This window comes from Musca domestica, unplaced genomic scaffold (assembly GCF_030504385.1).
Source record: "Musca domestica strain aabys unplaced genomic scaffold, Musca_domestica.polishedcontigs.V.1.1 8, whole genome shotgun sequence".
Lineage (NCBI taxonomy): Eukaryota > Metazoa > Arthropoda > Insecta > Diptera > Muscidae > Musca > Musca domestica.
The window spans coordinates 18,652,913-18,676,036 of record NW_026712409.1 but is presented as its reverse complement, the minus strand read 5'-3'; the positions used below and the strand labels follow the sequence as shown (position 1 = coordinate 18,676,036).

The window sequence follows — 23,124 nt, the reverse complement described above, 5'->3', positions numbered from 1 at the left end:
CAAAACAGCACATACAACAAACAAAGAAAAAAAAAACTAAAAATAATTTCCCCTAAAAAATATATTTTTGTAAAACACTTAAAACAAATATTTTATAAAATATAGGAAATTTTAAAAAATAACAGGCAAAGTACCGCATATTTTTATTTTTAGAAAAAAAAAAATAATAGTAACTAAAATGCTTTATAAAACAAAAACGAAATCCTCTGCAACCACAATACCTTTTTCTTCAATGAAATAAAAAAATACAAAAAGAAATTGTTAAAAAAAATTAAATGAATTGAAAGTCACGTAAAGGAAAACTAAAATAGAAAAATAACTGCTTGCATTGTTATATTTATATAGGAAAAATAAATTAAAAAAAAAAACATTTTTAAAATGAAAAACAAATATTTGAAAATCTATGAGATAACTAGGAAATATTAAGTTTTTATTATTGAAAAAAATCTAGATTTTTTTTTGTCACACACACATACAACACAAAATCACATACAACAAAAAAAAAACATTGCAAAAGAAAACACCCTTCCCCTTTCCCCACTTGTTTTTTAACAAAAAAAAAAAACTAATGCGCAAATAATTAATTATTTTTTTTTTCTGTTTTGTAACTAATTTTCATTACTTTAAATTTATTTTTTCTTGACAACACACATAGAGAAATTTTTCATTTACTTCTTGGATTTTTCTATTTGTAATTAGAAATACACATTTAAATATATAGAATATCGAAAAAAAAAAAACAGAACACGTTTAAGCAGAATAATGTAAAAGCAAATGAAAAATGAAAGAAGAATTAAGGAATCTAATTTTTGTAATTCTAAAATTTAAAAACGCCTTAAACAACAACAACAACAATATTTGTAACACAAAACAAACAATATATTTTATATAAAACAAAAACAAAACAATGAAACAGGAAATGAATTAAAAAAAAGAAACAAACACTAAATAAATTTAATTATAATTATAAACAAATAAAAATATTAATAATAATAATAATAACAATAATGTTGTAAAAAAAATTATATATATACATATATATTAAATATTTAATGTAATTATCGATTTAAAAACAAAAAAAAAACGAAAATAAAGAATGTGAAGAATATTAAAAAAATAAACATAAAAAACCAAAACAAAAACAACGGTGTATTAATTATTTAATATTTTTTTTTTTTTGAAACGGATTACAAAACCAATTTCACAAGCTTGCAACAATATATATGAATTTATAACATATAATAATAATTTAAAATATGTATTCTCTAATTTTTTTAATGTATTTATATCCACATTTACTTTTTTTCTATTTCTTTATATTTTTTTTGATCAATTTTTGTTTAAATTAAATATGAACAAAATTAATTTAAATTTTTTATATAGAATTATAAAATATTATAATCCTTATTTTTTATGAAATTTTTATTTTTATGAAATAAAATAACTAGAACAGTTAGTTTTAACTAAAAAATTTTAAAAACATATAAAAAAAACTACTTTTTTTAATAGTTGAGGAAGACGGAAAAAGCCACAAATTCTCATCAACATAATTTTATTTTTTTTTTTCCAAAAGCCAAGAATCAAAAAAGTAAGAAAAAAAACTCATAATTTTCTTAAATTAAAAAATATGAAAATTACGTAAAAATAATTTATATGAAATTTTTAAAAAAAAATATATATTATATGAAATCATAAACTAAAAAATTATTATTATTTATTTTAATTAATTTTAATTATTTTTTTAACTAAGAAAATTTTAATTTATTTTTATGAGAAGGTATTTTCTAGTATTGTTATGTAGGGAAAAAAACTTTTTTTAAATATTTTCTTAAAACAAAACTGAAAAAAATCAAATATTTTGTATAAGAAACTAAGAACAACTCTTTTGTGTTTTTAAAAATTTAAAATTTTTATTATTTTTTTAAAAAAAAAAATAATTGTAAAAATCCTTTTTTAAATTCATTTATAGTTTTTTAAATAAAATAATTACAACGGAAATAATTTTAACTAAAAAAAATAATTTTTTTATGGTGGAAAAGAATAAAAAATTAAATATTTTTTCATAATTTTATCGAAACATATTTCATATATATATATATTTTTTTTTTAATAAAAAATACGATTTTTTTTAGATTTTATATAAAAATAATTCTTTTTTGTTTTTAAAAATTCTACATTTTTATTTTTTTAAATAAAATAATTATAAAAAAGTTTTTTTTTAATTCGTTTATAATTTTTTAAATAAAATAATTAGAACAGTTGGTTTTAACTAAATAATTTTAAAAATATTTAAAAACAACGTTTATTTAATGGTGTAGAAATATAAAAAAATAAGAAATATATAAAAAATTAAAGTTTTCATATAAGAAAAAATTTTCATAATTTTATCGAAACATTTTTTTAAAATTTTTTTTAATAAAAAAATTATAAAAATGACTTGAAAAATAATTTATATGAAAATTTTTAAAATATAAATTATAAGAAATATCATAAATTAAAAAGTTATGAAAATATACAACTTTTTTTAATTAAGAAATTAAAGATAAAGTTCATTTTTAGTATGGGAATTTTTTTTTTTTAAATAAAAAAAAATTAATAATTAATACTTAAAAAAAATAATAAAAAAAATATTAATTATAAGAAATCATGAACTAAAAATTTATAAAAAAATACAATTTTTCCCATACTAAAAAAAAATCTTAAAACAAAACTAAAAAATATTATTTCAAAACCAAATTTTAAATTATTATTTTTTAAATAAAATAATTATATTTTTTTATTATTTATTCTTATATATTTCTCCCCTATTTTCTGTTGCGAAATTATAAAGAACTTATTCTTTAAAATTTTAAAAAATAAAAATATATATTATTTTTTTTTTATTATACTTAAAAATTATATTTATGAAATTAAAAAATCTAATTATTTTTAATAAATACAAATTTTTATTAAAAAATATATTTTTTTAAATTAAAAAAAAATCTAAATGTTGCCAAATTATAAAAACATTTTTTTTAATTTTAAAAAATAAAACAATATTATTTATTATTATTATTATTATTATTATTTTAACTTTTTTAATTATATTTTTAAATTAAAAATCTAAATATTTTGAACAAATACACATTTTTATACAATATTTATAATATACATAAATATATTAAAATTATTTATATATATAATTTATATTCAAAATGCATTTCATCTTATTTTCAAAATTATAAATAATTTATATTATATTCCGAATTATGTGATATTACATTCTAAATTGCAAGCTTGTGAAATTGTTCCAACTTCAGAATATATTTGAATTTAAAATCCATTTTCAGAGACAGGAATTTGTATTTATAGGTTGCTTATAATCAGAAAAGGCCAAGAGGAAATAAAAAGGTAATTATCCCCAATTTCCTTTACAAATTTGTTGTCAAATTTCTAATAAAATGTATATTTTTTAATTTATTTACAGATTCCTATTTTTTACAATAGTTGCTTTTTTTAAAGGACCTTTTGCAATTTCTCTGGACAAGTAAGAACAAGATTTGCACAAATTGTTGGCAAAAAAATGATCAAACAAATGTGCAAACGAGAACATTTTTCAAATTCTAAAACTGAAATGTAGATATTGTTGTTATAATTTTTTTAAATTAATTTGGGTTTGAAACTGAAATGACTCTAATATTGCAGAAATGTTGTAACATTTCTGAATGAATTTCATTTCAAAATATATTACGGTTCTGATAATTCCCTATCGACCCGAACAAAGTTTGTCGGAAAGAAAAGTCGATTGTATGGAAAAAACGTAGTTCAATACCATTTTTATCGACCCTATATTCCAAAAACCCACTTTTCTTTAAAGTCAATTTTGCACGTGTTTTTGGGACTAATGAATTGAAAAGAATTAGATTATATTGAAATTTTCTTAAAATCTTCTCCATTCAGTCATATATTTTCAATGTCCGATATTGCATTTGATATTTTAACATGTCAGGTCAACAATGCCAAATCAACAAATCTGCGACTTCCATCGACTCCAATTCATATAAAGAAAATTAAAATGGCTTTTAGTTGGTAGTACTCCGAAATAACTATTAAAATTGTTTAGATCAAAAAAAAAAAACCTCTCATTTTCACCACGATTTCACATGTATTAATATTAATTTTTAAATTTTGTTTTATCGTGCTGTACCTCTTTTACATTTTTTAAAGCATTTAACTAATATGGATCTCTTTTTCAGGTGGCCGTTCCATTCGGAGTTCCCGTTGAGATGATGTGCGGAGTTTCAAGAAGACAAGAATTTTGAACTGCTGTACAGTTGCTGAAAACGAATATCCAGCAAAAAAAATGAAAATATTTTTTTATTATAAAAAAAATATTATTATAAAATTTTATTAAAAATTATATATTTAAATATTATAGATCTCATTAAAAAGTACTCTGAAAAAAATAATATTCATAAAATTGAATGAAAGTAAAAAAATGTGGTTAGAAAACTATTCCTTTTTTTTTTCTATTTCTAAAAAACAAAATTATATAAATTTAAAAAAATCGTAAAAATTATAATAGATTATATAATAAAATTCAGTTACATTAAATGTATAATGAAATCCATATTCACATGACAAATGATTTGAAACAATTATTTTTAAAGGAATTCAAGTCCAGGCTAACCCCGGGCAAATATAGCTGCCCCAAATTTAAGTTTGTAGTTACCAGAAGTCTTACCTACAAAGGCAGGTGAACTTCTGGTACCTAAAAACTTAAATTTGGGGCAGCTATAATTGTCCTGGGTAAGCATGGATCTGGCTTCTTTTAAAAAATTGTTTCAAATCATTTGTTTGTCACAGAGAATTGAGGCATTATAATTGTCTAGTGTGGAATCTGGAATAGTTTGTAAGAGATTTCATTTAACATTTTCAAAAAAAAATCTCGTCCCATGCCATGTAAATGAAAATCAAATTATATGTTTAAAATTGTATAAATTTAAATTTTCTTTATGTTACATAAATATTCAAAATTTATTTATTTTATCATCGAATTTTAAACTTCACATTATATACGCATCCACAATTGTGCACAATTAATTATTATTCCAAAAGAAAGTCAAAGGCAAGGCAATTATTTGGTCCATTGGTTTTAATCTTTAATGTCATGTCATCAACCAACCAACTTCACGCATACATACCCATTAATATTTTGTACATAAATTGCCATAGATATCGATCGATATATATATATATATATATTTCAAAACATCATCACCACACCACCATCATCATCTTGATCATCATATTTATCCTCCATGTCAATGCATATCATCATCATTGTGAGTGTAATGTGTTTCTACCAAACAAAAGTGGGTAATTTTTAATTTTATTATTTTTTTTATTTTTAATTAATAATTTAATTTGTATGTATTATTTTTATATGCTTTATTATTATAAATGTTTATATTACCCAGTTGTTATTAATTTATTTAAAATTTATATGGGCAAATGTGAAGGTAAACGTAGACATAACATATAATAATTGGTCTGTTGCAGAACTGCAAGATTGTAAAAATGTTTACCACAATAACCAATTTCCGCGTTATGATATCGAAAAAAAAATTACAAAAATTTTTGGAATGTCTGGAACAGAGCAAATGTTATCAGGGCGGGTTTGCAATATAAGTGACCTGTTTTGTAAAATTATTTGTCATTTGAAAAAAATATAAATCATTTCTCAGGTGCCCTAGGGCTATTTTTAAACCCTACACCACAAGGTGGTAAGGGTATTATGTCTTTGTGCATTTGTTTGTAACAGGTAAAAGGAAACGAGATAGACCCACAGTTCTTTTTGATGATCTGCATAGAATCACTTCTTGAGTTGATTTATGCATGTCAGTCCGTCTGTCCGTCCGTCTGTCCATGTATTCTTGTGAACAAAATGCAGGTCGCATTTATTATCCGATTGAGATGAAATTTTCCAAACAACATTTGTTTGGCCCAAGGACGAACCCTATTGATATTGGAGATAATCGGTAAAAATTTAGATATAGCTCCCATATATATCTTCGTCCGATTTGCCTTCTATTGTGCACCAAACGTGTAATATCAGCCCGAATATTATGGAATTTTGCATATACACCCAAATAAGGCCTGAAAATATGTATGCCAAATTTGATCGAAATCGGTTCAGATATAGCTATAGCTCCCATATATATTGTTCATCCGATTTGTTATTTTTGTCCACCGCCGCCGTAATATGCACTCTGTAACAACAATATTTGGGGAAATATATCAAATGCAGCTCAGAAATACCTTTGCTAAATTTTATCGAGATCGGTTCAGATTTGGATATAGCTCCCATATATAACTTCGTCCGATTTACCATTTATTGTGCACCAAACGTCTAATATTTGTCCAAATGTGATGGAATTTGGCACTTACTACCGAATTGAGTCTAGAAGCTAGTATGTCAAATTTGGTGAAGATCGGTTCAGATATAGCTATAGCTTCCATATATATTGTTCATCCGATTTGTAGTATTTGTTACCCACAGCCGTAATATGCACTCCGTAACAACGATATTCAGGGAAATATATCAAATACAGCTCAGAAATATCTTTGCCAAATTTTATCGAGATCGGTTCAGATTTGGGTATAGCTCCCATATATATCTTTATCTGATTTCAAATTAATTTTGCACCAAATGGGCAATACAAGTCCGAATTTAAAAGATACAAATGCGTTGGCATATTTAGTCCTTTGAATTTTAAATTATAATTGTAATCAATCAACTCTACTAAATTAGCAAAGTGGTGTAGGGTATCATAAAATCGGCCCCGCCCGACTTTAGGACTTTCTTTACTGGTTTCCTATTAAAACGTATTCCATAGTTCGATGAGAATAATTATTTTCTGTTAAAAAATCCAATAAACAAATATTTTATTTACAAAAACTTACAGAGCCTCAGTAAGCTAAAAATATCAATATATAATACAAATCCATCCAAGTTTGAGCTGTTATTTTCCAAAGCTCAATTATTTCTGACCACTAAAAGTCGATAAAAAAAGTATCTACTTAAATTTATTTGATTAATTTTTGCTAAACAATATAGAAACTACATATTTCGTGTGTCATGTCCATGTTAAAATAATTGGCTGCCAACCCGATTTGAGATTGGAATTTTTGCTAAATTTTTGATCAGCATAATATTCTCACTTTTTTTGTCTTGGTAAAACGAACATTATATGTTTATTCTCTTTCGAGACGAGCTTATTGATCAGTTAGTTGGAATCAAAAAAGGGGCCACAATTTCTAATAAAATGTTGGAATCTTCTTATTTTCATTATTTACAATTATTTCCTACCATATAAAATACAATTTTATATTTCTGCTACAACAACAAAAGTTTTATATTTAGGGTTATCTTTGAGCCAAAAATGTTTGATATAGGAGGTAGCTTAGATTTTAAAATATTTTAAAGGTTTCAGATCAATTTTTCCAACCAAATTAGTTACAGGTTCTCGTTGTATGAAAATTTAACTCATATGTCCGATACATTGTAGAGGCCCTGGTGGCATCTGGCAAATCAATTTTAAATTTAAAAATCTCTCTCAAAATTTTCAACGTAGATACAGATTTTGTATACCGAGAGTATATTCGTATGATACTGACAAAAATTTTTTATTAAATATGAAATATTTTTTCTCCGATTTTTTTCGAATTTCGCAAATTATTTAATTAATATTAAATTTATCAAAAAAAAATTAAATTTATATTTAAGAAGGATTTACAATTTTATACAGGATTCGTAACACGAATCCAGAGAATTTTTCACATTTGACATCTATTAGACTTGTCTCGACCAAATTAATTCGAATAAAAATTAACATTTTCGATTTGAAATTTTCAATTTAATCAAGTTAAAATTATCAAAAATTAATTGCGATCGACATTTTTTATGCCCTCCACCATTCTAGGGACTATATATTAACTTTGTCATTCCTTTCGTAACTCCACGAAATATCTATAACAGACCCTTCAAAGTATATATATTCTGGATCAGCGTAAAATTCTAAGACGATCTAGCGGTGTTCGTCCGTCTGTTTATCTGTCTGTTGTAATTATGATATCTTTCGAACGAATTGAGATAGAATGCCAAAATTTTTGCATACATGCATAGTGTACCAGTAGGCAGGTTAAGTTCGTAAATGGGCCATGTCGGTCCATGTTTTCGTATAGCCCCCATGTAACGGTACCTCCCGATATTCGGTATTTTCATGATTTTAGCAACATTACTTACCGGAATTATTTCGCATTTGAAGTTCGTAATGGGTACTACAGCCCATGACAAAAATTTTTGTATGCAGGTCCACGTCGTCGTATAGCCCCCATATAACGATACCTGCCGATATTCGGTATTTTGATGATTTAAGCAACATTATTCATCGGAATCGTTTCAAATTTGGCATTGGAAGTTCTCTGTGGGTACTACAACCTATGGCAAAAAATGTCGTATTTCAGGTCCACGTCTTCGTATAGCCCTCATATGACGGTACCTCCCGATACTCCGTATTTTCATAATTTTTGCACCATTATTCACCGTAATTGTAACAAATTTCGTATTTCAAGTTCGATTCGGGTACCACAGCCTATGACAAAAAATTTTGTATGCAGGTCCCCGTTTTTCGTATAGTCCCCATATAACGGTTTTCATTCAAGTGGTAGTTTTCGGATTTGTTTTTGAAATTGTTCAAGTTCCTTCCAAATGGTAGAGGGTATTAAGAATTCGACCTGGCCGAACATAGCTGCTTTTTTATTTGTTTTTTTTTTTTATCGAATGGTAGATTTTGACCCAGGTTTACATCCAATTTTTAATTGTTTTTCGAACATTTTGGCCTTGAATATTTAATTTTAGAATATTTAATTTTAAATATTTAATATTTAATTTTAAAAAATATTAAAATTCTATCCATAATACAGAATTTGCAGAAATTGAAATTTCGAAATGTATTTGAATATGTATTAATCAATTTCTATTGATTTTTTTTTTTTGATATTGAGAGCGGTTAGAATTTTGCTCCAGGAGAGTTGATGGTTAATGTTTATTTTCACATTTAGCTGAAATTTAATTTTTGTAATTTTTCTTCATTATTTTTTATATTTTTATTATTTTTTTATATTTTTTTATATTTTTATTAGTATTTATTTTTGTTTAAAAAATTATTTCTAGTTTTCTTTTGTAACTATTCTATAAGTTATGGCTATTTTGAATTCTTTGCATTACTCTTTTATTTTTTCCTTTTGTTAATTAAATTTTTTTGTTTCTTTCTTTTTTTCTTTATACACACTTTTGGCTTCTCCGCAAAAAAATTGAAACCTCCAAAAAAAAAAAAAACTAAAAAAAATATGATTGCCACCAAAAACCCAAAAGATATCTATCCAATATTGGGCAGTCTACTGGGTGTCGACACCAACAACAGCAATGAACAATCACCAAATAATTCCAACAATGATCTCTTTCAAAACTATGGTTATTTGAATAATAACATAACCATACATGCCACTGGTCGTGGTGGAAGTGGTACTGCCAATCCGAGCGGCACGGCCAGTGAGGGAAATTCCAATGCCAATAACCTCAATTCAAATCCCAATGGTGGAGCTGCTGCTGCTGCCGCTTTGGCAGGCCTCAACGCCTCCGGTTCAATTCTTATAAATGCCTTAAGTGGCGGTGGTGGCGGCGCCAGTAATCTCATGGAACGCGATGACTACATGCAATGCAAACACTGCAAACGTTTCTACAAGTCTGTGCAAAAACTGCAGGAACATGTACGCAAATACTGCCTCAAGGAGAAAAAATACAAATGTGTGTCGTGTGAGTATCGCTCACGGCGCAAGGATCATGTACTGCGTCATGCCAAGCGCAAACATTGCGATCTCTACGAACAGTATCGCGACGATGAGGATGCATTATTTGTCATACGCACTGAGGACGATGGCGATGATCAGATGGGTGGACGTTATGACACCGATGTGGATTATGATGCCACCATGGAGGATTATTTGGTGCCCTCGGTGACCATGGGCATTGGTAGTGGCAGTGTGTTAAGTGGCAATGGTGGTGGGAGCGGTAGCGGCAATAATATGGACACGTCAATGGGTTTTAAATTTGGTTGTCGTGATCTGACCATAACGGCCGTGCCCATTATGCAGGAGAGTGATGACGATGATGATGATTACGATGAGGATGATTAGGAGGAGTGATGTCAAAAAATGAGAGAAAACTGAGTGAGAGAGTAACTGAATTGTAGTAACCAAATATTTGGTATTTAATGAGTTGATTGGAGAAAACCGGATCCTTTCAATTTACTAGTGTGTGTATAAAATCACAACAAAACCAACAATTAATTTATTTCCTATTCTGCCAACAGGTGTTTTTTTTATATCTAGTAACTAATCGTTTTTATTTTATTCTATTTTTTTTATAGATTTTTAAGTTTATGTTTTGATCCCAAACGACGGCATTGAATGCAATTTTTTTTTCATAGACATATTAAGGTGTTACATTGGAGGGAGTTTTGTTAGAGAACCTTTCTTAAAGGGGGAATAGAAACCCGGTTAAGAATACAAGCAGTTGTTTTAGTAGATATGATGACTTTTCTTTGGGATTCTAATACCTCTAAATTGGAGTTTTTAAAAAATGCAACTGAAATCTGTTTTTTTTTTTTTGTCTCAATATTTTTTTTATGTAAATACACCCCTCTTGCCCATAGACTTTGAAATTAAATTCTAAAAAAGCTGTTTACTCAAAATTTTCCAAAAAAAAATTAAATCTGAAATTGTTTTTTAATCTCCATCTCAAATTTACTGAAAAGTGATTCAATTTTACCTTTGTTTGTGATTTGTCTATTTCTTGGTCGAAATACAATTTCAAAATAAAATAAGTTTATAAATAGGCCTTATATTTTAGGGTCAGGAAAGTTTATCGGATCCCGTTTTTTTCCCAAAAACAAAAATTGCAAATTACGTTCTAGCCATTTTTAAAAGTCTTGAAGAAATTTCAGAGCAAAGGAGTGAATTTTTTAAAGAAGGGAATTTTGATTATTTCCTCTTCAAGATTTTTAGGTGGGATTTAAAGGCAGAGGGGTATTTCGAACCATTGTAGAAGAGATGCTTTATTACTAAAGATGCTGATTTTCCAAAAAAATATCGAGATTCGAAAAATGTCTAATATTTTTTTTTTTGGCTCAAACATAAAGAGTTTTTAAAGCTCTGGCTCAAATTTTTTCAAGAAAAGAAGAAACGTTTCAATTTTGTTAAAATTTAGGAATTTTTAGTTTTGAAACTCAGAACTGAACGATTTTTATGCTTCCAGTTTTGATGTGGACTGGAAGCATGAGTTTAGAACCAAAAAAATTAAACCCTATATTTTACACCTTCAACCTCATATGGCTAGAGAGGGTATATTATTCAATTGAAGCAGCCAAGACGTGCCCCATCGAAATAAGGGTTTGAGACCCTAGGTCTCTTTGGACCAAATCCGTTTCAGGAGATTTGGAGTCGATCTAACGATATTCGATTGGCCGATTTTATCCAAACTTAGTACATCGCAATATTTTTGTCAAACTTAGCTCAAGTTTGGAGATGAGCAACCCCAGCCCACTTCTTCTGGTACCTCCCCCACAAAAGGCCGAATTTTTCAAAAAATATTTTTTTTTTTGCACAGAAAGAGAAAGTATTATTCAATGTTGCTCCAACTTTGCGAATCCTCATCTTTACATCAGTGCTAAATCAGGTGCGAAAATGGACAGCATGGGTGCACTCCATCAAGTACCTCCCTCACAAAGGGTCAAAATTTTGAATATCTCTGAAGCTCATAAAATGCGAAATTAACATCCGATTCTATTCAGACTTGGTACATCTCAATATTTCCATCAACACAAGATCTGTTATAAATGTGGTACAGATCGGACCATTTCTTCTGGTACCTCCCCCACAAAGGGGTCAAAGTTTCGAATAACCGAAACGATCATAAAATTCGAAATAAGCATCCGGTTCTCTTCAAATTACACATATCACAACGTTTTTATTAACCCAAGGTCTGGTGCGAAAATGGACAATATCGGTCCACTTGTTCTGGTTCCTCCACCACAAGGGTCAACATTTTGAATAATTATAACTCTTATAAAATGCGATGTAAGTGTCCGATTGTCTTCAAATTGCACACATAACAATATCTTTATTAACCCAAGGTCTGGTGCGAAAATGGAATATATCGGTCCACTCCTTCTGGTACCTCCCCCACAAAGGGTCCAAAATTTTGAATATTCATGAAGCTCATAAAACGCCAAATTAATATCCGATTCCCTTCAGACTTGGTACATCTCAATATTTCCATAAACACAAGATCTGCTTTAAAGATGGGAGGAATCGGTCCACTCCTTCTGATACCTCCCCCACATAGGGTTCAAAATTTTTGAAAAACAAAACGCTCAAACAAGGCGTACTAAGCATCCAACCCTCTTCAAATTTCAGACATTCAAATATTTTTACTAACACAAGTTCTGTTGTGAAGATGATATATATCTGCAAACCCATTCTGCTAGAATTGTTCTTGCTCCATTGTTTTCCTCTGACCCACTTAATGGCGGGATATTACCACAAAGAAAAATACCTTTAAATCAGTCTCAAAAATAAAAATTCTTGGGTTAGCACGTCTTTGAAAATCTCCCCCTACTCCCTCAAAATTTTCTTTTCAACAAAAAATTTGCCACATAAATCACCCCCCAATCCCCTCCTCTATCCAACATAAAAATTTTCCTTTCCAACAGAAAAAATCAACGTTTATATTTTTCTAAAGACAATCTTAGCGATTTTTAAAAATCCCCACAACAAAAATACATTCCTGTCTTCTTTAACTTAACAAAAAAAAAGAAATTAACATTAGTTAATTGATTTAATTATAAATTATTTAAAATAATTTTTGAAAAAAAAAATCTAATCTGTTCTACATTTAAAAAAATATCTTGCCATTTATAAAAAAAATGAGAAAAAAAAATCTTAAAAACAAATATTTGTAGCAAAGGAAAATGAAAGCTTTTTTTAAATAATTTATTTTTATTTAATTTTAATTAATTTTTTTTATTCAAGTAAATTTAATTTTTTATTGTTGTGTTCCACAAATTAATATTCTTTGTTATGTTTAATGGCTGGGTTAAATTTTAAATGAGAGAAAAAAAATAGAAAACAAATATTTTTTTATATATACAAATAAAAAGAAACCTATACCATATACAAGAGAAACACGTTTCAATATACCTCAATATATATATACGAAAATGTATATGAAAAATTAATAATAATACAAAAATATATATAATATATAAAATACATGAATTATATATAATATGAATTATATATAAATTTATTTATATATATTTTTTTAAATAAAAATCCCAATTTAGTTTTAATATCTATAACTATATAAATTTAAAATTTATATATATAAAACCCCATGTTACAAAGAAAATGTTTACTACAGTTTTGTTTGCAAACAATTTAGCTCAAATATATCAATGTTTTTAATTTAAATATTATTTTTTTATTAAGAATTTTTTTTTAACATTTTTTAATGCCATTTCTATGCCACTTTTAATAGAAAAAGAAAGAAAAATTCCTTTAAAACTTATAAAGTTAAATTTTATAAAATTACAAAAGAAAGGAAATGTAAAAATGTGTAGTATTAAGAAAATTGATTTCATGAAATGTATTTTATAATTGTAAATCTATAATTAAATATTAATATAATATTAAGGGTCTGTTTCCCTATGACGAAACGAATTTGAATGCGAAAGAAACATATCATTTCAAATATGATTTTCAATCGAAAACTTGAAAAACTCATTTGAAATGGTGTATTTCTTTAGCATTCACATTCGTATCGTCATAGAAGAACAGGTCCTAAATATTCTCTAAAGTAACCCAATAAGAAATCCTTAACGTCTTTTTAATTCTAAAATATTTTTTTGTCGATTCTTAGTCAATTTATATTCTAAATTCAAGTTTTGAACAGAATTTCCCTAACCATTAAATATATAAAATTCCACGTCTCGAAGGCTGTTCAAAAATTATTCTTTAAAAATCCACTTCTCGAGGGCTGTTCAAAAAATATTAGTTAAAAAATCTACACCTCGAAGGGTCTTCAAATAATGTTCTTTAAAAAAATCACGTTTCGAAGGCCCTTCAAATATTCTATATTCTTTAAAAAATCCACGCCTAGAAGGCTCTTAAAAAAATCCAAGGCTCGAAGGTTCTTCAAATAATATTCTTTAAAAAGTCCACGCCTCGAAGGCTCTTCAAAAAATATTCATTGAAAAATCCACGCCTCGAAGCCTCTTTAAAAAATCCACGTTTCGAAGGCTCTTCAAAAAATATTCTTAATAAAATCCGAGGCTCGAAGGCTTTTAAAAATAATCTTTAAAAATCCACGCCTTGAAAGCCTTCAAAAAATATTCTTTAAAAAATCCACGTCTCGAAAGCTCTACAAAAAATAATTTTTAAAAAATCCGAGTCTCGAAGGCTCTTCAAATAATATCCTTTAAAAAATGCACGTTCTGAAAGCTCTTCAAAAAATATTCTTTAAAAAATCCGAGGCTCGAAGGCTCTTTAAAAAATCCACGCCTTGAAGGCACTTCAAAAAATATTCTTTAAAAATCCACTCCTCGAAGGCTCTTCAACAAATATTCTTGAAAAATCCATACCTCAAAGGCTCTTCAAAAAATATTCTTTAAAAAATCCACGTTTCGAAGCCCCTTCAAAAATATTCTATAAAACACCTTATCTCCAAGGCTCTTCAAAAAATATACTTCTGCATTAGGCATTGAAATTGCGGCAAACTGCCAGTTTGTATCTATGAAATGTTGGTGAAATCTCCATTTTTCTTACCTCTTTCAGCCCCCATATAACGGCACCCCCGATATTCGGTATTTTGATGATTGTAGCCACATTTTTCAATGGAATTGTCTTAAAATCCACACAAGGAGTTCCTTGTGAGTACTTTATCCCCTGGAAGATTATAATCTATATAGTATTGCGCCTGTATAAGGGTACCCCCAGATATTCGGTATTTTCACGATATTTGCTACATTATTCACCGGAATTATTTCAAATTTCGTATATAAAGTTCGGAGCCCTTACTACAGCCTATGACTCAAATTTCTTATACAGGACCACGTCTTCGTATAGCCTCCATGTAGCGGGTTTCATTCGAGCAGTATTTTTCGATAGATTTTTTGGACAATTTTTCAAGTCTCTTCCAAATTGTGGAGGGTATAAAAAAAAATCGGCCCGGCTGCTTTTTTACTTGTTTTTTTTTTAAACATCCACAGCTGTGAACCTAAGAATTCTTCAAAAATATATGTTTTAATTCCACGAATACAGCATTTAAAATCATTTACAAAAAATAAGGACTGTAGGCCTTCAAAAATATATTTAAAAAACTAATACTGCAGCATTGAAATTCTTTAAAAAAATATTATAAATTTTTTATTTAAAAATATATCTGGGAATATATTTCAAAATCCTTGTTTCCCTCCGAAAATATTCTTAAAACCCGCAACTAAGCTCTGAACCTATCCACGATAGGATCGGCTTTCATAAATACTCTTACAAATGTCATTTGAATGCACTTTGGGAGTCCCTAAGAAAATTGTCTTTTAAAGTCCTCGCTCTTTTTAAAGGCGAATTTAAAAAATCCTCGATAGGATAGGTCTTCAAAAATTAAAAGTCTAATTTAAAAATTCGCTATTTTAGCTTTCTTTTTTTATTTTCTTTTTAATGCTTCTGTCGTTTAATAAAAGTATTCAAAAATTCGAAAAGCCTTTTGAAAATTATCTTTTAAAGTTCTAATTATTTTTAAAAATATATCAAAAAATGGTCAATTATGGCTCTGGTGGATCTACAAAACAATTCTTAATTAATGTCATTAAAAAATCCACGAGCTGTGATTCTGCAAAGGAACGTATTTAAAAAAAATCAAAGATTACATTGGGAATTTTTAAAAATATAATAAAAAGGATATAACTCATAAGAAATTTTCATCAATTTTTCAATTTTTTTTTTGGGAAACCCTATTGCTCTGTCCTCTACATTTTGTCAGTCAAATATATCAATTTTCAAGATGAACCTTCTGAAAATTTTCTCAAATTGTAAAGTCGTATTTTCTAACAGGTAATTGGGAAATATCCCATCCATCATTTTTATGGATGGGATATTTTCTTGTTTCAGAATTAAATTTTAAAGAATATTGCAAATTTATCAAATCATCCACATTCATTTCAATTTAGTTTTGAACAACATTACAAAAAGAAATGGAGGAAAAAGTCAAAATAATCTCTTTTTTTCAATTTTTTGTGGATTTTGAAATTTGAAATTTTCTTTCTAGTCTAGTATTTCCATAGTACCTACATATTCGCCTCACAGAGCTAATCGGAATTCTAAATGGTTTGTGAGGTATGAGCCTGGTCTAATAACTATTTTTTTATACAAGCAATGACTCTGAGGACAGGGGAAACTAATGTCCGTACCACCATCAAAATTATCACTTTCCTCACATAATTAGATGTGAAAACATTATTTTTATTTTTTATTCATTTTTCTCAAATTTTGTGTTTTTAATATTTTGATAAATTTTTTTAATATTTTGATTAATTTTTTGTTTTATAATTTTCAATTTTCAATTAACTCTCCTGCAGGATTTTACATCTCTATTTAACTTATAATTTATTTAAATCGAAAAAAAAATTCAATTCGAATAAATGATCCTAACATTCTATGCTCAGAAATGTGGATGGGAACTTTTTTTAATTATTTTAAAATTTCAAATAACTTTCATGCCTTGATTTAGCTTCAACACAAAATTTTAGATTTATTTTATCTCAGACATTTTTTCTCATTTTCACATTTTCTTCTCGAAATTTGCCAATTTCATCTGGAATTTGGATGGCTTCGATTTAAATGCCAATAATGATTTTTTTTTTTTTAAATTATGTATTACACATTTTTACATTTTCCCCAGACAGCATAACTTGCCCAATTAATTATAAATGTATCCTCTGGTTTATGACTTTCCTATAATATAACTATAAATTATTAAAAAAAAGAAACAAAACTTAGCTTAATTATACATTTTAAATCAATATCTATTCTAAATGAAATCTATTATTTTCTACAAATTTATCTTTCTGTTTTGTAAATGTATGTGTATATTTTTAATAAATATATATATATGACTTTTTCTAAATAAAGCATAAAAAGAGAAGAAGTAAAGAAAATAATTGAAAGGAAAAAATTAACCGAAAAAAGAAAATTTAAATACTTTATTGTAATTCCCAACAAAAAAAAAAAAGGATGGTGGGTCCGAAAAAAAATTAAAAAAGATCCTGGGATATTGACACAAAAAAAATTTTAAAATCCTTGGATTTAGACACAGAAAATTTCATCAACGAAGCACTTGAAAATAATGGGTAAAATTGGGAGTGTCTGGGAAAAAAAAACTATTTTTCTCCAATCTCCCTTTTAAAAATACCCACATTTTTTCTTTCCAGAAATTTTCTGTGTCTGAAAGTCTGGAAAAAATCGAAATTCTATCAAGCTTGTTTTGATATTTTTTTTTCATAAAAAAATGCCTTTTTTGGGAATTTTCGAAAGTTCCTAAAAACGGTCCTTCGTAGTAGGAAATTTGAAATTTGGGAATGCTTTTATTTCACGTAGAATTTGCAATTATGGCTTTGAAATATTACCAACACTTCTGACAGCCTCTGAGACATGAAAACCCAACACAGCACACTTTTTAACAACCACAAAGTAAGCTAAACAAAAAATAATTAATTAAAAAAAATATTAAAGTATTGAAAAAAAATTTCCCATTTTTTCCTCAACAACCACTAATTGCCTTCTATTTCTTTGTCTCTTTTAGCCTCCTCCTCCACGGAAAGCTATTGGACCATAGTTGAAACGGTGCCCTATTCCTTGGCAAGCAGTCAAACAAATACCGGCACCACAACCTGTACAAATGTCATTAGCAGTCATCAGCATGGTGGGGTTCATCAGCAGCAACAGCAGCAGCAACAGCAGCAGCAACAACAACATCATCACCACCACAATACCGCAATATTACATGCCCCCCATCCACATGTCCAACATCAAAGTGTGCAGTCGACACAGCAAACTCACAATTCCGCCCATCATGCAGTGGTCTCGGCTGCCCCTCAACACATTAGTCACACCTCCACATCAAATGCAGATCCGGCAGATATCATAGCCTCGGCTACAGTGGTGGTGGAAATACCCTCCGAGACCGAGGGTATGCCGGCCAGTACCATACACTATACCCTGCCTAAGGGTACCACAACGCAACATCAAGAAATTCTGCGTAGCGTCCAGACATCAACGGCCCTAACGGCGGCCTATAACAAATTGGCAAATCCTCCTGCGGCCACCATACAAATTGTTAAGCAAGCCCCACCAGGTCATGGCTTACAGCCGGGCACGGCAGGAACCACAAGGGCCATAATACAACATGAGGCGCCTCAAACGCATTCCCACTCCCATGTACAGCAACATCATCATCAGCATCAAGTGCAGCACATAACCCTACAAGAATGTCTAGAGGCTACGGCCACAACTGCAGCCCTACAGCAGCAGCACCAACAACATGCAACGCAGCATTTGCAGGTGACAACAAGTAATAACAACAACAACCAGGCCAACAATGCTGCCACCACAACACAATTACCCCAAACGGAGTTCATAAAAATTGATACCTCCCGATTTGAGGATAAGGTGCTGCTACGCAATGTGGTACAATACGAACAGCAGCAGCAACAACAGCAAATTGCCAGCAACAATCATGGAACACCCACCACGACCACCACAATTATTGTCAATGAAGCCACGGGGGCCACACATTTGGAAGTTATAAACAAAGAGCAGCATCATCCTCATCATCATCACCTTCAGCAACAACATCACAACCAAATGGCGGGCATTAATGAATCCCTTACCACCACCTCGGCCTCGGTGACATCCGAAACCGATGACATGGATACAGAATTGACCGAAATGAAACCCTTCAATGCAATGCAAAATCCTCCATCCACAACCACCACCACCACCACAACGTCGGGCCATGAGACATCGGAAAATGAAAGTGACAAATTTTTGGCTCCACCCAAACGTATCAAGACCCTGGGCCTAAAACCATCCGACATAGCTGCCGCTGGCCTGCAATATGTCTGCAATGTCTGTGGAAAATCCTATAAAATCAAGGGCTCCCTGAAACGTCACAAAAGCTATGAATGCGGTGTGGCACCGCAACTCTCCTGTCCCTATTGTCCGCACAAATGTAAATACAAATCGGATCTGCGTAAGCATATCTCGCAGAAACATGCTGTCAGCGTGCAGCAGAGCAGTGCCATCTATAAATAGAGAGCGTTTTAAGGATTTATTTTTTTAAGATTATTTTTTAGAATTCAGTATTTAAATTTATTTTTGGTACGCAATGAGAATTGTAATTGTAGAAGGTATTAGGATCCTTATCTTGGCTATGGAATTCCTAGAGTTGAGAAGGTATTGATATCTTCAATTGTTTGTAGAATATCTTTTGATATTCTATTGGCGGTGAAACACCTTTTGGTTTGATATTAGAACACCTATAGCTCATCTGTAGTCAATAGAAGGCTTAATGGTCGGCCATAAAACCAGTAGAGCAACAAGAGTGCTTCAATTCTACTACTGGCTTTATGGAAAACCTCTTAAGTCTTCTATTGGCTATATGAGACCTCTATGAGTTCTTTTGGCTATGAATGTCATATAAGTTTTCTAATGACTTTAGAAGACATAAATGTTTTTAAATGGCTTTAGAAGACCTGAAACGATCTGACGATCTCTCGTTCTCCCTAGGCATCTAGAATACCTCTAGGTCTCCTAAGGCATATATTATACCTCTAGGCCTTTTAATTATCTTAGAACACCTCTAGATTTAATATTCACCCCTATTATGAAAATAATTTCCCAAAATTTTTGTTTCTATTTCCCATTGGGTATAAAAACCCCATCGGTTTTCTAAGGCCTAAAAAGACCAGAACATTATCTATGGGCTATAGAAAACCACTAAGTCTTGGCTGTAGAAGACCCCTTTTTAAAGATATTGAATATCTTCCATCAACTGACTTCTAAGTTTTATAAAGCTATAGAAAATCCTCAGGTCATCTAACAACTAAAGGAGATCTCTATCTCTATCTTCCATCAACTGGCTTTTAAGTCTTATAAAGGCTATAGAAAATCCTCCCTATTGACCATAGAAGGCATCCACATCTTCGATTTGCTATAAAATGTCTTCTGTATGCTATAGAAGAGCTCCATGTCTTCTAACATCTGTCCACGTCTTCTTCTATTAGCTACCGAAGACCTCTAGGCCTTCGAACGGTTAAAGGAGAAATCTAGGTCTTTTAAAGGATATAGAAGATACTCACTCAAGTCATTCAGGAGAACTATTAGTCTTTTAGATGGCTCCTTTGTTCTTTAACATCTGTAGAAGCCCTTTATGTTTTTAATTTGCCAGAGAAGGCTTCAAAGTCTTCTAAGGGCTAAAAAACGTCTTTGAGTCCGCTTGCTACTATAGAAGACATGTAGACCTTGAATTTGCCCTAAAAGACTTATTGCTATTCTGTTAGTTATAGCATTCTGTTAGTTATAGAAGGCCTCTGGTTTCTTTGAGTTATATAGAATATCTTTAGCTCTTCTAACGGCTACATAAGACGTTTAGGCCTTCCCATAACATTAGAAAATCAATTCATCTTCTACATGCCAAAAGGATCTATAGGTTTTACATGGACTGTGGAAGACCTATAGCCCTTGAATTTGCTTTAAAAGACTTCTTGTTCTTCTATTTTAAACAGTTGTCCTCCAACTGAGCTATTATCTATAAAAGGCTTCTAGATCTCCGTAAGGGTTCAGATAACCTCTATATCTTCTATTTGCCATAAAGGTCCTATAGTTATTCCATGGGCTATAGAAGACCTCTATGTCTTATAGAAAACCTTAGAGCTTTCTGTTAGTTATGGATGACCTCTAGTTTCTCTAAGGGCTACAGATTACCTTTACCTCTTCTAAAGGCTACAGATGACGTTAAGGCATTTTCAAAACATTAGAAATATACTCTCCTTTTAACGCCTAGAAAATACCTGCAAGTCCACTTGCTGCCATAGAAGACCTCTATTGCTTTAATTTGCTTTAAAAGACTTCTTGCTCTTCTATTTCCTCCTCTAGCTCATCTGTTATCTAGAAAAGGCCTCCAGGTCTCCATAAGACTTCAGCAAACCTCTATATCTTCTATTTGCTATAGAGGTAGGTCCTATAGATATTCCTATGGGCTATAGAAGGCCTTCAGTTTATTTAAGGACTATAGATTACCTTTAGCGTTTCTAACGGCTACAGATGATGTTTTGGTCTTCTCATAACTTTAGAAAATCAGTGCAATCAAGCCATTGCGGACCAATAGATTTTACATGGACTATAGAAGTCCTACTGGTTTTCTATAAGCCATAAAAGGTCTCAATAGAATACCTCTTCTCCAGATCTTTTGTAGATATTGAAAAGGTCTTCTAGGAGAGATAGATGTCTGCTAATATCATTAAAAGTGCGGCTATCAGTCTAACGACTATAGAAGACGTTTAGGCCTTCTCATAATTTTAGAAAATCAGTCCGTCTTCTATAAGCTATAGAGGATCTATAGATTTTACATGGACTATTGAAGACTTCTTGACCTTTTATTACCTATAGAAGGTCTCAATATAAAAGATCTCTTCTAGCCCTCAGATCTCTTGGAGATATTAAAAAGGTCTTCGAGGAGAGATAGATGTCTGCTAATTTCATTTAAAGATCAAGCGTGCGTCTATCAGTTCTACCGGTCTCCTTTTATCTATACAGATCTTCTAACGACTACAGAAGACATCTAAGCCTTCCTCTAACTTTAGAAAATCAGTCCATCTTCAATATGCTATAGAGATCCTATATATTTTACATGGACTATAGAAGGCTCCCTGGTCATTTATTGGCTATAGAAGTTCTCAATATAAAATATCCCTTCTAACCTCCAGATTTTTTGTAGATATTGAAAAGGACTTCTAAGAGAGATATATGTCTGCTAATATCATTAAAAAGATCATGAGTGCGTCTATCAATCCTACCGGTCTTCTTTTATCTATACAGCTCTTCTAACGACTACAGAAGACATCTAGGTCTTCCTATAACTTTAGAAAATCGGTCCGTCTTCTATAAGATATAGAGGATCTATATGTTTTACATGGACTATTGAAGACTTCTTGACCTTTTATTAGCTATAGAAGGTCTCAATATAAAAGACCCCTGCTAACCTCCAGATCTTATGTAGATATTAAAAGAGTCTCCTAGGAAAGATAAATGTCTGCTAATGTCATTAAAAAGTTCAAGCGTGCGGTCTCCTTTTATTTATGCAGCTCTTTAACGACTACAGAAGACGTCTAGGCCTTCCTCTAACTTTTGAAAATCAGTCCATCTTCAATATGCTATAGGTTCTCTATACATAGAAGGCCTCCTCATTATAAAAAATACTCTCCAGATCTTATGTAGATGTTAATATCGTCCTCTAGGAGAGATAGATGTCTGCTAATGCCATTAATAGATCAAGATCAATATTGTCTCTATCAGTTCTACCTGTCTCCTTTTATATATACAAGGCCTATTGTCCATGAAATAACTTCAAGGGTTCAATTTTCTTGTAGAACATCTAGAGGCCATTGTTTATTCATTTTTTTTTTTTTTTTTGGATTCATATTTGTTGTATAACATTTAGAACATTTTCGTTTCCCTTAACTTTGGTTCATATTCGGTAGTCTCATGTATCCCAATGAATTTTAAATTGTCCATAGAATGCCAGGACGCTCTTGCTTTTTTTCATATCATACATCTTATCCTAAGCGGAATGAAAGATCTATAAATTATACAATTCCAATTGGAGAACCCCACAGTCTAGAGAGCCTTCAAGGGTTCCTCAAAACAGTATTGACATGGTATTGCATATCATATTATTAGAAACTGTTT

The 23,124-nt window shown here is 29.9% G+C and overlaps 2 protein-coding genes across 2 annotated transcripts in view; both read left to right on the top strand.

The window, feature by feature from the left end:
• Window positions 1-23,124, top strand: part of LOC101899414 (longitudinals lacking protein, isoforms F/I/K/T) — a 301,516-nt gene that overhangs the window by 229,604 nt on the left and 48,788 nt on the right. The window lies entirely within an intron of this gene.
• LOC109612611 (longitudinals lacking protein, isoforms N/O/W/X/Y-like) lies at window positions 17,464-19,489 on the top strand. Its single transcript, XM_020036800.2, has 2 exons — window positions 17,464-17,847; window positions 17,960-19,489. Exon 2 carries the CDS (start codon window positions 18,349-18,351, stop codon window positions 19,468-19,470), a length of 1,122 nt encoding a protein of 373 aa, XP_019892359.1. The 5' UTR covers window positions 17,464-17,847; window positions 17,960-18,348; the 3' UTR covers window positions 19,471-19,489.

Bases quoted from the DNA above. Each gene is read 5' to 3' on its own strand.
- LOC109612611 (XM_020036800.2), top strand. From the start codon at position 18,349: ATGCCGGCCAGTACCATACACTATACCCTGCCTAAGGGTACCACAACG.